General features: G+C 33.6%; 3 protein-coding genes and 2 non-coding genes across 7 annotated transcripts; 2 read left to right on the top strand and 3 right to left on the bottom strand.

Moving 5' to 3' along the window:
- Window positions 1-198: 198 nt before the first annotated feature.
- On the bottom strand, window positions 199-1770 carry RpL7 (ribosomal protein L7). Its single transcript, XM_088193429.1, has 5 exons — window positions 1725-1770; window positions 1368-1521; window positions 966-1175; window positions 748-891; window positions 199-559 (listed from the first exon to the last, which is right to left on the bottom strand). The coding sequence occupies exons 2-5, from the start codon at window positions 1509-1511 to the stop codon at window positions 269-271; spliced, it is 789 nt and encodes a 262-aa protein (XP_088049555.1). The 5' UTR covers window positions 1512-1521; window positions 1725-1770; the 3' UTR covers window positions 199-268.
- Window positions 622-706, bottom strand: LOC148231648 (small nucleolar RNA snR60/Z15/Z230/Z193/J17). Its single transcript, XR_015810888.1, has one exon. It is a non-coding gene; the product is annotated as a small nucleolar RNA snR60/Z15/Z230/Z193/J17 (small nucleolar RNA).
- LOC148231647 (small nucleolar RNA snR60/Z15/Z230/Z193/J17) lies at window positions 1244-1330 on the bottom strand. The gene has a single exon (XR_015810891.1). It is a non-coding gene; the product is annotated as a small nucleolar RNA snR60/Z15/Z230/Z193/J17 (small nucleolar RNA).
- A 1854-nt stretch (window positions 1771-3624) lies between the features above and the next one.
- Window positions 3625-5364, top strand: LOC148231645 (uncharacterized). The gene is made up of 4 exons (XM_088193428.1): window positions 3625-3900; window positions 3969-4670; window positions 4727-5005; window positions 5070-5364. Exons 1-4 carry the CDS (start codon window positions 3799-3801, stop codon window positions 5301-5303), a joined length of 1317 nt encoding a protein of 438 aa, XP_088049554.1. The 5' UTR covers window positions 3625-3798; the 3' UTR covers window positions 5304-5364.
- Window positions 5365-8546: 3182 nt separating this feature from the next.
- On the top strand, window positions 8547-10732 carry LOC148231644 (uncharacterized). Of its 3 annotated transcripts, none has more exons than XM_088193146.1 (5): window positions 8547-8809; window positions 8874-9671; window positions 9732-10013; window positions 10078-10294; window positions 10379-10732. In XM_088193146.1, exons 1-5 carry the CDS (start codon window positions 8708-8710, stop codon window positions 10426-10428), a joined length of 1449 nt encoding a protein of 482 aa, XP_088049272.1. In that variant the 5' UTR covers window positions 8547-8707; the 3' UTR covers window positions 10429-10732. The 3 variants fall into 3 exon arrangements, with proteins under 3 accessions (XP_088049272.1, XP_088049274.1, XP_088049273.1); XM_088193147.1 differs by having other exon boundaries at window positions 8572-8809; window positions 10078-10312; XM_088193148.1 differs by lacking the exons at window positions 10078-10294; window positions 10379-10732 and having other exon boundaries at window positions 8550-8809; window positions 9752-9861.
- Window positions 10733-12266: the final 1534 nt, after the last annotated feature.

Here is a 12266-nt window from a genome sequence, read left to right as displayed (position 1 = left end):
ACGATTCTCTACCTTTGGTGTAAATAAATATATTTTGGAGTATTAGGTAAGCAAGTTAGCTGGTCCTTGCCTTATTTGAATACAATACCTGTAAATTCTTCTCCATGGAAATTACATTGCAGCAATTCTATACCTCTTCTAAGCAGTTCAGAATCATGATTTATTATTTATTTACTTATTAAAAAAAAAACAATAGCATTAGGTTTTATCATGATTTATTATTTAACCTTATCACAAATATAAGAAAACGATCTATAAAGAGTGTCATTTAGACCATTTTCCTGACAAGGGAATTGATCTTATCTTCCCGATTGCCGAAGTCGCCGCCCTCGACGTAGTGAGTGGTCTTCTTTCTCCATCCTCCGGTCGGAGTGTTTAGCTTGAACGGCCATAGGAAGTTGGACGCATACTTGAATCGGCTTCCGACAGTGAAGATCTCATGTACCAAATCTTCAACGCAGATAATGTTAGATCTCTTCAATTGTTTCTCAACGATGGTGTTGGAAGAGATTGGAATTCTCTGCTGGTTGACCTTGGCGAATCCTCTTTTGTAGATCAGCTGCAATTAGGTATAAACCGTTAAAAACCATTTGAAGAAGCAATTTAAATCGAGATACATTAAAAATGGATCAGATAGGGACGAAAGACTATAAATCAAATTGTCAGCATGTGGATCAGCTGAACTATGAAATCATCATTAAAGCAAAAATATAGATAATAAAAAAAGTAAAACATTGATGAATTTACCTCGCGAACTGTCTTCTGGTTGGGGTATCCCCAAGTGATGTATGGTTCGCAAATGCGGAGCATATTTAAAGTAGCCTTGTTGAGGCGTACGAATACAGCGTTGTTGATCTGGCGCAGCCTGAACAATTGTAGTACTTTACGTACCTGAAATAGTAAATTGTTTCAATAATACGAACAAACATAAATATAGAAACATCTGAGTCGTTAAAGATAAATACCTTGGGAGCGAGTTGATTGATACCCCTGATACGGATGACGAGAGCGAGTTTCGCCTCATCGGGGATGTAATAGTTTCCTTTACGGCGCGCTTGTCTTCTCAGACGGATCTCCTCGCGCTCCTTGAGGTTGTATTCGCGCACGTAACGCTCGGCGCGCTTGAAGATCTCCTTTCGCTTCTTAGCCGCGCTCGTACGCCTCTTGATAGTGAGCTAAAAATATTCACCACAAACATGAAACAAACGGACAAACGCAACGGACGCGTTACAAAAGCGATTGTTTTAACCATCAGATAGGGACGAAAGACATTGTCGGATTGTCAGCAATACTAAATTCAGCTGAACTATGTAGTCATCATATAGTAATTAAGTATGTATTGAATGAAGTAAATCAAGTGTTTATACCTGTACGAGTTTAGTGCGCTTGGCATCCCTCCTTTTGCGGTGCTTCAACACGGATTCGGGGACAGCCGGAAGCTTCTTTCCATCCTTAAGTGCTGGCTTCTCGGCTTTAGGAGCTGGAGCGGCTGTTGCCGCTTTTTCGACCATCTTGAATGTGCTGCGGATCAAACGATATAATCAAAATCACATGTGTGGTGACTGCGACCGAAATGAGGTTATGTTTCGTGTTTGTTCGTCGGGTTGCACTGAGTGCGTGGGGACTTTGTTTTCAAATGTAAAAGTTAATATTAAAGTGTAAAACAAGTTTAGAATGCGACGGGAGAGATAAGAAGCCCTATTTTGTAAAGGGCGCAGACTTACCGAGTCGCGTCCACGCGGCTGCGGCGAGGTAGGACGCGGAAAGACCGCTAGAGGCGCTGTACACTTTCGACGTTTCGACAAACCATTAAAACCTGTTCGCCAGTGCTTGTAATTTCTTTTACAAATATTGATCTAAAAATACAAATATCTCCAATATTAATGTAGTTTTAATAATCAACAAATTAAATTAAAATATATCAATTGCGATGTGAAAACCATCAGGGCCGACCAGAGAATATTCAGCGCCTCGGGCTCAAAAAAAAAACCAAGGTCATTTGGAATAGTTTTGTTTTAAGAAGAACAAATCTCTAAAAGATCTAAAAAAAGTTAACATTAAACATAACCCGTTTAAAAACTATCTAGGTATTATTGTTTGAGAAGAATAAAAATAGCTCATTTAGAAAATTTTCTTTAATAATATGTCGGAACTGACAATTTCAGTTCATATTATATTTATTAAATAAATTCGCATAGAAACTTCGAATAATGTGATTATTAATTTACACGTATTGCTCATTAATAAATGATTGTCATTTATACACGTGTATCGATTAAATATTTAGTATAAATATGGAGCGATAAATTAATACATCGCCTAGTCCAACTGTCGTATTATAGCTGACTTCCACTACAACAGCGTCCATTGAAAGGCGGGTGCCGAAAAATAATAAAAATACTACTGCAGCTGCTCAATCTGTGTCTAATTGGCCACCCGTCACCTCCCATTGACAACATGCTAATTTATAATCATTCTCAGGTGCATAACGTGGAGACCTATTTATATATTTATTTCTCCTCACAATATGACCAAAACTTTGCGGCATTTTGGTAACGCTGACGTAATGGCGGCGGAGGACAGCGCATTCTTATGGTGGATTTCGGCAGAAAGCAACGGCTCGTGTTGCCTCGCACACCGTTCACGCGCATATATTTAAATTAAATAACATTTGTGTAGATTTGCCACCTGTCACCAAAATTCACTCAAAAATATAAATAATTCAAGATATTGTTTAGATGCCTTTACTTACAATTGAACTATGGAGGACTATACAAAGACCTTCGTTTGTGGAGATTTTATTCTTGAAACTCGCGTCAATTAGAGTGACCAAAAATGAAAAAGCCCTCATTACGACAAAAAAGGGTTCCTCCATAATTAACATGCAAGGATTCTCCGGTGTATTAAATGAATATTTCTTTGTTACGAAACGGTCACGGGAAACAACATATCACCGAAAGACAAATAGCATCGTAAGATTAAAACATTTCGTTGTACAAATTTCCATCAAGCAAATGTCACTTTCTAACGGCTAATACTTATTTCGTTGTTGAAGAAGCGAGCGTAACGATTGGCTGGGTGATCGTTAAATAATTGTGATTGGTCAACAAGTTTTGCAGACTTAAATACATAAAGGTGGTCGCCAATGAGAAGCCGTCAAAAACTCGCAGACTCCGGCAGACACTTGAAGAGACTAGCAGACGCCCGTTCGCCCGTAGACCACATCAGTCATGGACACTCACATCTTGAGAGAGACTCCATTATACGAGCACCGCAGCAGAGAGGGATCAACCTCAGCTATATTGTCGCTGCCACACCAATCAGAAATCTTCCACCGACATCATTCCTCTGCCAGCTTCTCCATCACATCATCATCTCCATCTTTACTCTACTATACTTACAGATAACTTATTATTTTTTTATTTTATTTTTGTAACCAATAGAATAATTTATGGAAGCCGCCTAAACAAAGAAATATGTAATTGATAAACGTTATTTGTATTTTTGTTATAAATTATAAAAATTACAGCTAAATTTACAGATGTCTTAATATTTTTATAGTCTACGTTTGTTATTTTACAGTGATTTTACTCGTTTTAATTTTGGAATGAGGCAACCCTGTGAAGTCTCGTTATTGACAGCTAGCTGTCAAACGCAATTTAGAAATGTTTTTATTCCTATCAAAAGTTCTAACAAAAAAACAATGAATTAGTCTATTTAATATGTTAACTGTGTGTCTGTTGTCCTAAATTTGTGTATAAATCAAGTATAATTTTGTACTTTGTATAAAAAAATATTATGGAAGAAGAAGTTTGTAGGCTTTGTTTACAGATAAACCCTACGATAAAAATATTTCATGGAAATGTTGTTGAAAAAATTCAGACATTCTGCAATATAAAGGTATTATAATAACGTTTTTAATTTTTCAAACATATGTATGTGTTAATAATTTAAATATTGAATTTCAGTTAGATATTGCCGATAAACTACCGAAACATATTTGCGAAATTTGCTCACAGGCAATAAATAACGTAATAGAATTTAAAACTAAATGTGAAATAAACGATAAAATATTACAGAATAAGGTTAATTGCGGTACGAAATTTGAAGTAAAATGGGAGTCAGATAGTGATTTTGATGATTTATTGACTTTTGACGATGTTCCTGTAACAAAAAATGAGATATTATCCGACAGTGAAAATGTCATTCAAGAAAAAGAAATCAAGTGTCAAATTCGTAAAATAAAATTAAAAAAAGATTCCAATTCAGACATTGCTAATAAGTGTATATCGAAAATTGAAAAAAATGATTTTAAGAATGTGATCAAATACGAAACACCAATATTATATTCACCAAAGGAGAGGAATTTAAGAAAAAGCTATAAGAAACAGAAATTGAAAAATGGTAGATTTATATTTAAAAAAGATATAAACTTTAGAGATAATTGTGCTTTTTGTGGCGAATTTTTTAAATCGAAAGATCTTCCAAGACACATTTTGATTCATAATCCGCGACCTTTTCAATGCAATTTGTGTCAGCGTACTTTTAAGTACAAATGTAAACTAATTCCTCATTTAAAAACTCATGAAATTAAACAAGAAGAAGATAGAAAAGAACCATTAATCGAATGCAAATTGTGTGGAAAAGCTATACCAGAATTTTATTTGAAGGTAATATCGATATATTATAATGTGTTTATCATTTCAATAGCAAACAATGTTTTCAGCACCACTTGCCTGATAACAGAGACAATAAGAACTACCAATGCTTTATTTGTAATCAAGGATTCGTCTCAAAGATGTGTTACACACATCATGTAAAAAGACATGGACCTCAGCCGAAACAAATTATAAAAAAGCTACCTAAAGTCTTCCAGTGTCATATATGTGGAAGCATACAAAAAACCACATATAGATTGAATTGCCACATTTCAAGGGTTCATTTGAAGAACGATTTTTTTCAATGTAAAATTTGCGGAAGGACGATGAGGATGCACGCTAAACAGGTTAAATTTGATTTGCTTGTTTTATTATTTACATTATAATAACTGTATCGTTGTATGATTCCAGTATCATATGACTCATGCGCATATTTTTGAAAAGAAGTTTGAATGCGATATTTGCAAACAGAGGTTCATATCGAAAGAACGTATTCGAGAGCATGTGAAGACGCATTTGTCTCTTAAACCGTTTGAATGCAACATATGCGGAGGAACATTCACAAGAAATAATACTCTAAAACGACATATAATACGACACGAGAATAGATTCCAAAAGGCTTTTGAAATCGAAATCAATTCATAATTGTATTTATTGACATTAATTAAATAAAAATTCTAATATAAAGATCCATATATGTTAACAATTGTATTCTTTAATTTTATATTAAACTTTAAAACCCATTTTGGTTGATTTTTAACTGCTATGATATTAAAAAAATTGACCTACGATATGATAACTTGTGGTAATCGTTTTTCCTAATGATTTGAACTTAGTATATTTATATAAAGTAGTGTTGATGCACAAAAAGCTAATCATGTGCTTATAAATAACGGCATTTGTGTAATTAAGCACTAAAATAGTGCTGCCACTTAGCCAAAAATTTACCTTAGATACTTTGTAAGCGATGAACATAGTCTGCGTTATTGAAATTTATTAGGCGGTCCAATTGGTGGGTATCAACGATTAAATCATGAAATCTCTTGATGCTAGGTGGGCGGAGACAATTTTTTCCATTCTATCTGCATTTTTCTCGCAGTTTAATTTTGCATATGCAATTGTGTTGGATAACCTTTCCTTTTAATTTTGCCCATAAACGATCTATAGAATTTAGGTCTGGTAACTGTGTAGGCTATTTTAAAAGCGAAGTATGGCAAGAAGGGTTTTCTTGCTCGAATCACATGGTAGCGTGATTTGAGCTTTGAAATATCTTTCAGTAGAAATCCATTTACGTGGATTCCAATATTGAAATGTAAATGTCACTATCATACTACCCTCGCAAGGGTACAGATTTTCTACCCCTGCTGCTGCCATGCAACCCCAGACCATGACGCTTCCGCCACAATATTTTACAATGTCATTCAATTAATACATACATATTCAGTAGAAATAAAATCAAATACAATAAATTGTGAAGAGCCAAACTTCCATATATAATTTACTACTGTTTGTTAAGAAATATATATCAACTAAGTTAGTTATCTTGTTTCAAAATAGCAGAAAAAATTAAATAATTATGACTTCGTTAATAAAATTCCTAAAAAAATAAAGGGCTATAGAAGTTGCATCGCATATTTATAACCAAAAAATATCTTTTCACAACGTATCAACCTTATTCTTCCAGTCAGTGCTGGGAGAAACATTTTTGTACGTGTATTATGTAATGCTTGTACTACACTCTCGCGAAGTTGCCCGAAGTTAGGCAAGGATAAGAGTGTAGTAGGAAACTTCGTGCTACTTCTCTTCGCCTTGGGCTGCTTCGAGCGACTTCCGAAACGTGTATTTGTGGCCCGAGTCAAAGGGACCGAAGTCTGAGCACGAAGTGACTCACCACACTACTCGTTCTACTTCAGTTTGCTTGTAGATGTCTTGTGATTCGCAATTATGATGAGCGCTGCAACGCGATCACAAGAGCAAACGTTTTCCTCTTTGGAATTGCTTCAGTCGGAGCCGTTTATTTGGGACCCTAATGATAAAAAGCACAAGGATAAAAATAAGGTCCACGATGCCTGGATGCATATCCAGCAAATTAACAAAATTCCGATAGAGGAATTAACGGGGGGGAAAGATTCCCTATTTGCCACATACAGAGGCTGCAATATAAAAATAACATCGTCGCTTAAATCTGGAACTGGAGTGGACGGTGCATTGCAATCATCTACCATCTCTTTTTTCTCCATTTGTCTTATTTTTGTGTGTTCAAAACACGCATATAGTTAGTATACGCACAAAACAGTGATCGTCATTCACGTCAGGGAGCGTGCGCGCGTATGAAATCCTCGCGAAGTCGCACGAGTGTGTGGTAACGACTTCACAAGACTTCTGCTAACATTGCTCGGGCAACTAGGTTTTTTGTAAATACTATTTAATGCAAAATATGATACAGGTATTATTTAAATGAAATTTTAAATTAGCACAAATTATTATTCATTTAATTTTGGCAACTGTAATATAAATTATGTCTGGTAATTCGTAGTAAGAATCAAAAAATGTAAAGTTCAGCAACGAAGACTTTAGATACTTGACGGTTAATACAGAAGAGAGCTAAAAATTATTTAAACAGGACATCTTGATGCAAACGCAGAGCAAGTGTTTTTTTAACTCCTTTTTCATGGACTGTTTAGTTTGAAAAATACGTTTGTTTTATTTGTTCTCCCTTGAGGAAAAATAATATTTTTCCTGTTCATTCGCGACTTTGACGCTCTTGAGAAGGTAGTCTTAATGAGCTTTAAAGGACCATAAACATATATCTTTAAGCAGTGGCGTAGCTAGGGTATGTGCCGCTCGGGGCAATCCTTAAAATTGCCGCCCCCCATACATTTTTTTGCAGGGTCATAAAATCAGCATTTCTTAAAATAATAAATTGATTACTATTAAGCTCTTAGTATTCGTAGATTTACATAAATTTTAGTTTATTCAGGGTTAAGAACCACACTAGACGATTCCATCGCGAATATGCCGCCCCCAAGCAAGTGCCGCCCGGGGCGGCGCCCCCCCCTCCCATAGCTACGCCACAGTCTTTAAATACGTTTATTTGCACACTTTTTTATGGCACACTATAATAAACGTAATTTTTTACTATTTTTTTTATATTATTTTTAACAATTAACTCTAACAGTTCTTCTTCCCATTTTCACCTTTTTTGAAAAACACAAAAAAGGTGAAAATGGGAATGTTGTGGTGTCATATTTAATTACGTTATTTCTCTTTTTAATACAATTTGTTTTATTTTTAATTATATTTTTTCCATTTTAAATTATCGAATTATTAGTAACTTTTCCTAATCATTTCGTTTTCCTAGCGAGTGTTTTCATTATCGGATAAAAACTCACACTCTCAATGCTAAAGTGACCATAATTTTAAAATATGAAAGGAGGACCGGGCTATATTGGATTTTTTTTCAGAAGGATAAATTGCTGCGGGGCTAAAAAATTACATTGCGGAAATTTTTGTTCGAGGAGGTCAATTTGTTACTAGAGTTAAAAAATGTTATTTCTTAGAAAAGAGAATGTTTGGTTACCTTATCGATGGGCATATCTTTGTCGCTACGACTGTCAGACGATGACTAGAGCACACAAGATGTCAGTGGTACACTTTTTCTGTTGGTCATAACACTTATGTTGGCTATGTTCCAAATAAATCAAAACATTTATTGTAATAAACGTTTGATATTTCCCTCAATAATGTAGGGTAATATCGAACACAACATTTTTAATTATTATAGGATATATAAATTAAGCAAAGTGAGCAGCTCTTAGATGTTTTAACTATCACTTGATATTTTTTTATCATGTGTATATTCTGAACTATTTTAATTTTCGAGTTGCCAGTAATGAATAATAGCTAACATTCTGATGACAGTACTGTCAAACATCCGATGTGTTATTTTACTTTCAACATAAACATAAATTGAAATCTTGTATTAAAATTAAGCTACTTCATAATTATTGTAATTGAAATACACATATTTAGATTTCATTAACATCATCATGGAAGAAGAAGTATGCAGACTTTGTTTACAGACAAACCCTAGAATAAAAATATTCTATGGAAATATTTTAGAGAAAATTCGTACATTTTGTAACATTAAGGTATATAAATATATTTATTACATTCTCTTGTGTATATGTTAATAATTTATGTGTTGGATTTAAGCTGGATATTGACGATAAACTTCCGAAACATATATGTGAAATTTGCTCGAAAACATTAGATAATATGATTGAATTTAAAACCAAATGTGAATTAAACGATAAAATATTAAAAAATAAGGTTAGCTGCGGAACAAACTTTCAGATAAAATGGGAATCAGATAGCGATCGTGATGATTTATTTACATTTGAAGATATGCCTATTACAAAAGATGAGATTTTAACCGACAACGATAATACTTGTGAAAAAGAAATTAAAGGTCAACTTCGTAAAAAAAAAAGTAAAAGACGTTCTATTTTAGAAGTTGCTAATAATTCAATAATCGAGAATGACAAAAATGGTATTAAAAACATAAACGACATAATTAAATATGAAATACCAATATTGTATTCGCCGAAAAAGGGGATGATGAGGAAAAATAATAAAAATTTTAAGTTGAAAAAATATTATAAATCGCCAATATCGTATTTACCGCAACGAAAGAGGACAAGAAAGGGTATTAATAAGCGGAAAGTTAAAGATGAAGAATTCGTAATCGGTGAAAGTTTGATCAAAACTGAAGATATTTGTCCTTTTTGCGGCGAATTATTTAAAGCAAAGGACCTTCCTAGTCATATTTTAAATCACAATCCACGACCATTTCAATGTCATTTGTGTCAGAACACTTTTAAGTATAAATGTAAACTAATCCCTCATTTAAAAACGCATTGTACCTCTGACGGAAAAGAAGAGATCGATAAAAAGGAAATTAAAGTAGAATGCAACTTATGTGGAAAATTCATACATGAGTTTTTCTTGAAGGTAGTAAAAGTATATATTGATATATTTATTTAATAGAACATAAAATTTAAAATATTTTAGCATCACTTGCCGGATAATAGAGACAAAAAGAATTATGAATGTCATATTTGCAAGCAAGGGTTCATCTCGAAAACGTGCCATTTGTTTCACGTGAGAAGACATGGACCTCAGCCGAAGAAAGAAAAGAAAAGCAAACCACCCGATTACTCACAGTGTCACATTTGCGGAAAGACACAATCGAGTAAATCCAGGACCAAAAGACACATAACGATCGCTCATTTGAAAAACGACTATATACAATGTAAATTATGCGGAAAGACAATGAGGAAGAACCATAAACCGGTTAGATTCGCGTAACTGAATAATAGTTTATATTTATGTTATAATTTGTATTGTTTAATTGCAGTATCATATGAAGCACGCTCATGTCATGGAAAAAAAGTTTGAATGCGATGTTTGTAAGCAAAAGTTTATTTCTAGGGAGCGCATTCGAGAGCATTTAAAGACGCATTCGTCTCTAAAACCGTTCCAATGCAACATATGTGGAGGAAAATTCACGAGAAACAATACACTAAAACGACACTTATTGAGACACGAGAATAGATTGCAGAAGGGGTTTGAAAGTGAATTGAATTCACAATGTGATATACATATGTAATTATTATTTATTACGTTTTCATTATATTATAAAAATATGTTATTTGTAGTTATCAACCGCTGGCGTCCTTGTTGTAACATTCAAGAAAAAGAAACATAATTGCTACTTTCTAGGACACTACAGCGCACAATTTTTATCAATTGTAGACATGTGTTAATTATATCAATTTAAATTAATAATTAAATCAGGTTTTTGCATCTTTGACAAATTTGTAATATTTAGAATATAAAGTATATTAAGATCTTACGGCAAAAGAAAATGTGGAGTTATAACTAAGTCATTGATATGAATCAAGCGCATGTCAACAATAAATATTACTATTAATTTGTCTGTTTTTTCAATAAAAACGTCTGTATATATAGATAAATAAAAATGATTTTATTATGTGAATTATTGTAAAAAATCTTTTATTTTGTAAGGGTTCCTAGATAATTGCGAAGTCGAAAGCGACAATTGAAAAAAGGTACTTTGCCATATAAAAACACAAAAGAAATCGTCAAGAATGACTAAGCTTACAATAGTAACACAGACCTTTCGAAAACTATTACCATTAATTCCTCCTTCCTTGATCATGACGTTTTTGGTGTACCGTGGATGTTGATCCTTTTACACCTTTGTCTGTCTGAAAACACCATTAATTACAATAACAAAAACTACTTAACAGCAACTGAGTAATTATTTTAATTATTTATGACTCTTGACACACGCCTATAAAACAATTTTATTGTCTTCTGCACAGAATAGTATAATTTTTACATCTATTCTTTTGTAAACATTCGGTAAATGACAACAATGGTTTCGCTTATAAAGTCTTACCCGGAAGATATCCTCTTGCTTCATGAGAGGGGTTGTACATTAATAGCCGGAAATAATTATAATCATAATGTTAGTGCAATAAAACTATTTATCAAACAGCTTTTCTGGCGTCTAACTGGCTGAATAAGTCATAAAATAAAGCATAATAATTTATATAACAAAACATATAACGCAACTTTAATGCGAAATGTTGAATTTTAAATATGAATAAAAATGAGTTTAATTAAGAGTTTAAAACTTGCCACAATTACTCGTTAAAAGCGATTTAAATAAAACTTGCATAATAAGTTTATTTGTCATGCTGACGCACCTGATGATCGGAATTTTGACAAATAAGGGCCATTAAACAATGGATGGTCGGTGTCAAATACATATACAAAATTTAAAGTAGAGAACGTCACACTATCCAATTTTTACACACATACATTCGCGTGTACTAGAGCCCAGTCACAAGAATAAAGTCGTATACATCACACGAAAATACGATTATGTGTTGTTTTTGTTTCTACCTGCGCTGTAATAACGGTTATTATCGGGAAACTGCAGCGTATCGGCATACTTTGGAGAGTTTAGAAGAGACCGATAACAATTTTACACGTATGATATATTACCCTAAGTTCTTGTCTATAAGCCGCGGCTTATCTAAGGAAAAAAGTTGTGAAAATACAAAAATAGAATATCGGCTTATACATAAGTCCGGCTTATACACAAACTCAATTTTATTATAAAAAGTTATACATTTTTAAAAAATAATTTTTATTAATTAAAGCCATCAAATTCTTTATCAGATTCAGTATTAAACCGGTCATACATCTCGGTAAAGGATTCTGGAATTTCATATTCGATTTGATCTTCTGTTTCTTCTTCAGATTCTTCTTCACTATTAGTCACAGTTGTTAGCGCTTCGGTTAGATATTCGCGGCTTTAAATCCATTTTTAATGCAATCCGCGGTTACTTCACTCCAACATTTGTCGATCCATTGCCATACTTCAGCATAAGAGGCCCTTCTGATTGATCCATGCGGGGGAATATCTCTTAAACTGACCTTCCTCCTTCTTATTAGCCTCGTCGCATATTGAACCCAGTCTGTGACCACGGTCGCGTGCATGCGTAGATGACA

This window comes from Plectrocnemia conspersa, unplaced genomic scaffold (genome assembly GCF_051122295.1).
Source record: "Plectrocnemia conspersa isolate PC_06_02 unplaced genomic scaffold, ASM5112229v1 ptg000009l, whole genome shotgun sequence".
NCBI lineage: Eukaryota > Metazoa > Arthropoda > Insecta > Trichoptera > Polycentropodidae > Plectrocnemia > Plectrocnemia conspersa.
This window is presented reverse-complemented; position numbering and strand designations above follow the sequence as displayed.

Coding starts and splice junctions, on each gene's coding strand:
- RpL7 (XM_088193429.1), bottom strand. CDS start 1,511: ATGGTCGAAAAAGCGGCAACAGCCGCTCCAGCTCCTAAAGCCGAGAAG. Junction 1,176..1,367: donor AGCGCACTAAACTCGTACAG/GTATAAACACTT, acceptor GAATATTTTTAG/CTCACTATCAAGAGGCGTAC. Junction 560..747: donor ACCAGAAGACAGTTCGCGAG/GTAAATTCATCA, acceptor ACCTAATTGCAG/CTGATCTACAAAAGAGGATT.
- LOC148231645 (XM_088193428.1), top strand. CDS start 3,799: ATGGAAGAAGAAGTTTGTAGGCTTTGTTTACAGATAAACCCTACGATA. Junction 3,901..3,968: donor AGACATTCTGCAATATAAAG/GTATTATAATAA, acceptor ATTGAATTTCAG/TTAGATATTGCCGATAAACT. Junction 5,006..5,069: donor TGAGGATGCACGCTAAACAG/GTTAAATTTGAT, acceptor GTATGATTCCAG/TATCATATGACTCATGCGCA.
- LOC148231644 (XM_088193147.1), top strand. CDS start 8,708: ATGGAAGAAGAAGTATGCAGACTTTGTTTACAGACAAACCCTAGAATA. Junction 8,810..8,873: donor GTACATTTTGTAACATTAAG/GTATATAAATAT, acceptor GTTGGATTTAAG/CTGGATATTGACGATAAACT. Junction 10,313..10,378: donor AAGTGAATTGAATTCACAAT/GTGATATACATA, acceptor TGTTATTTGTAG/TTATCAACCGCTGGCGTCCT.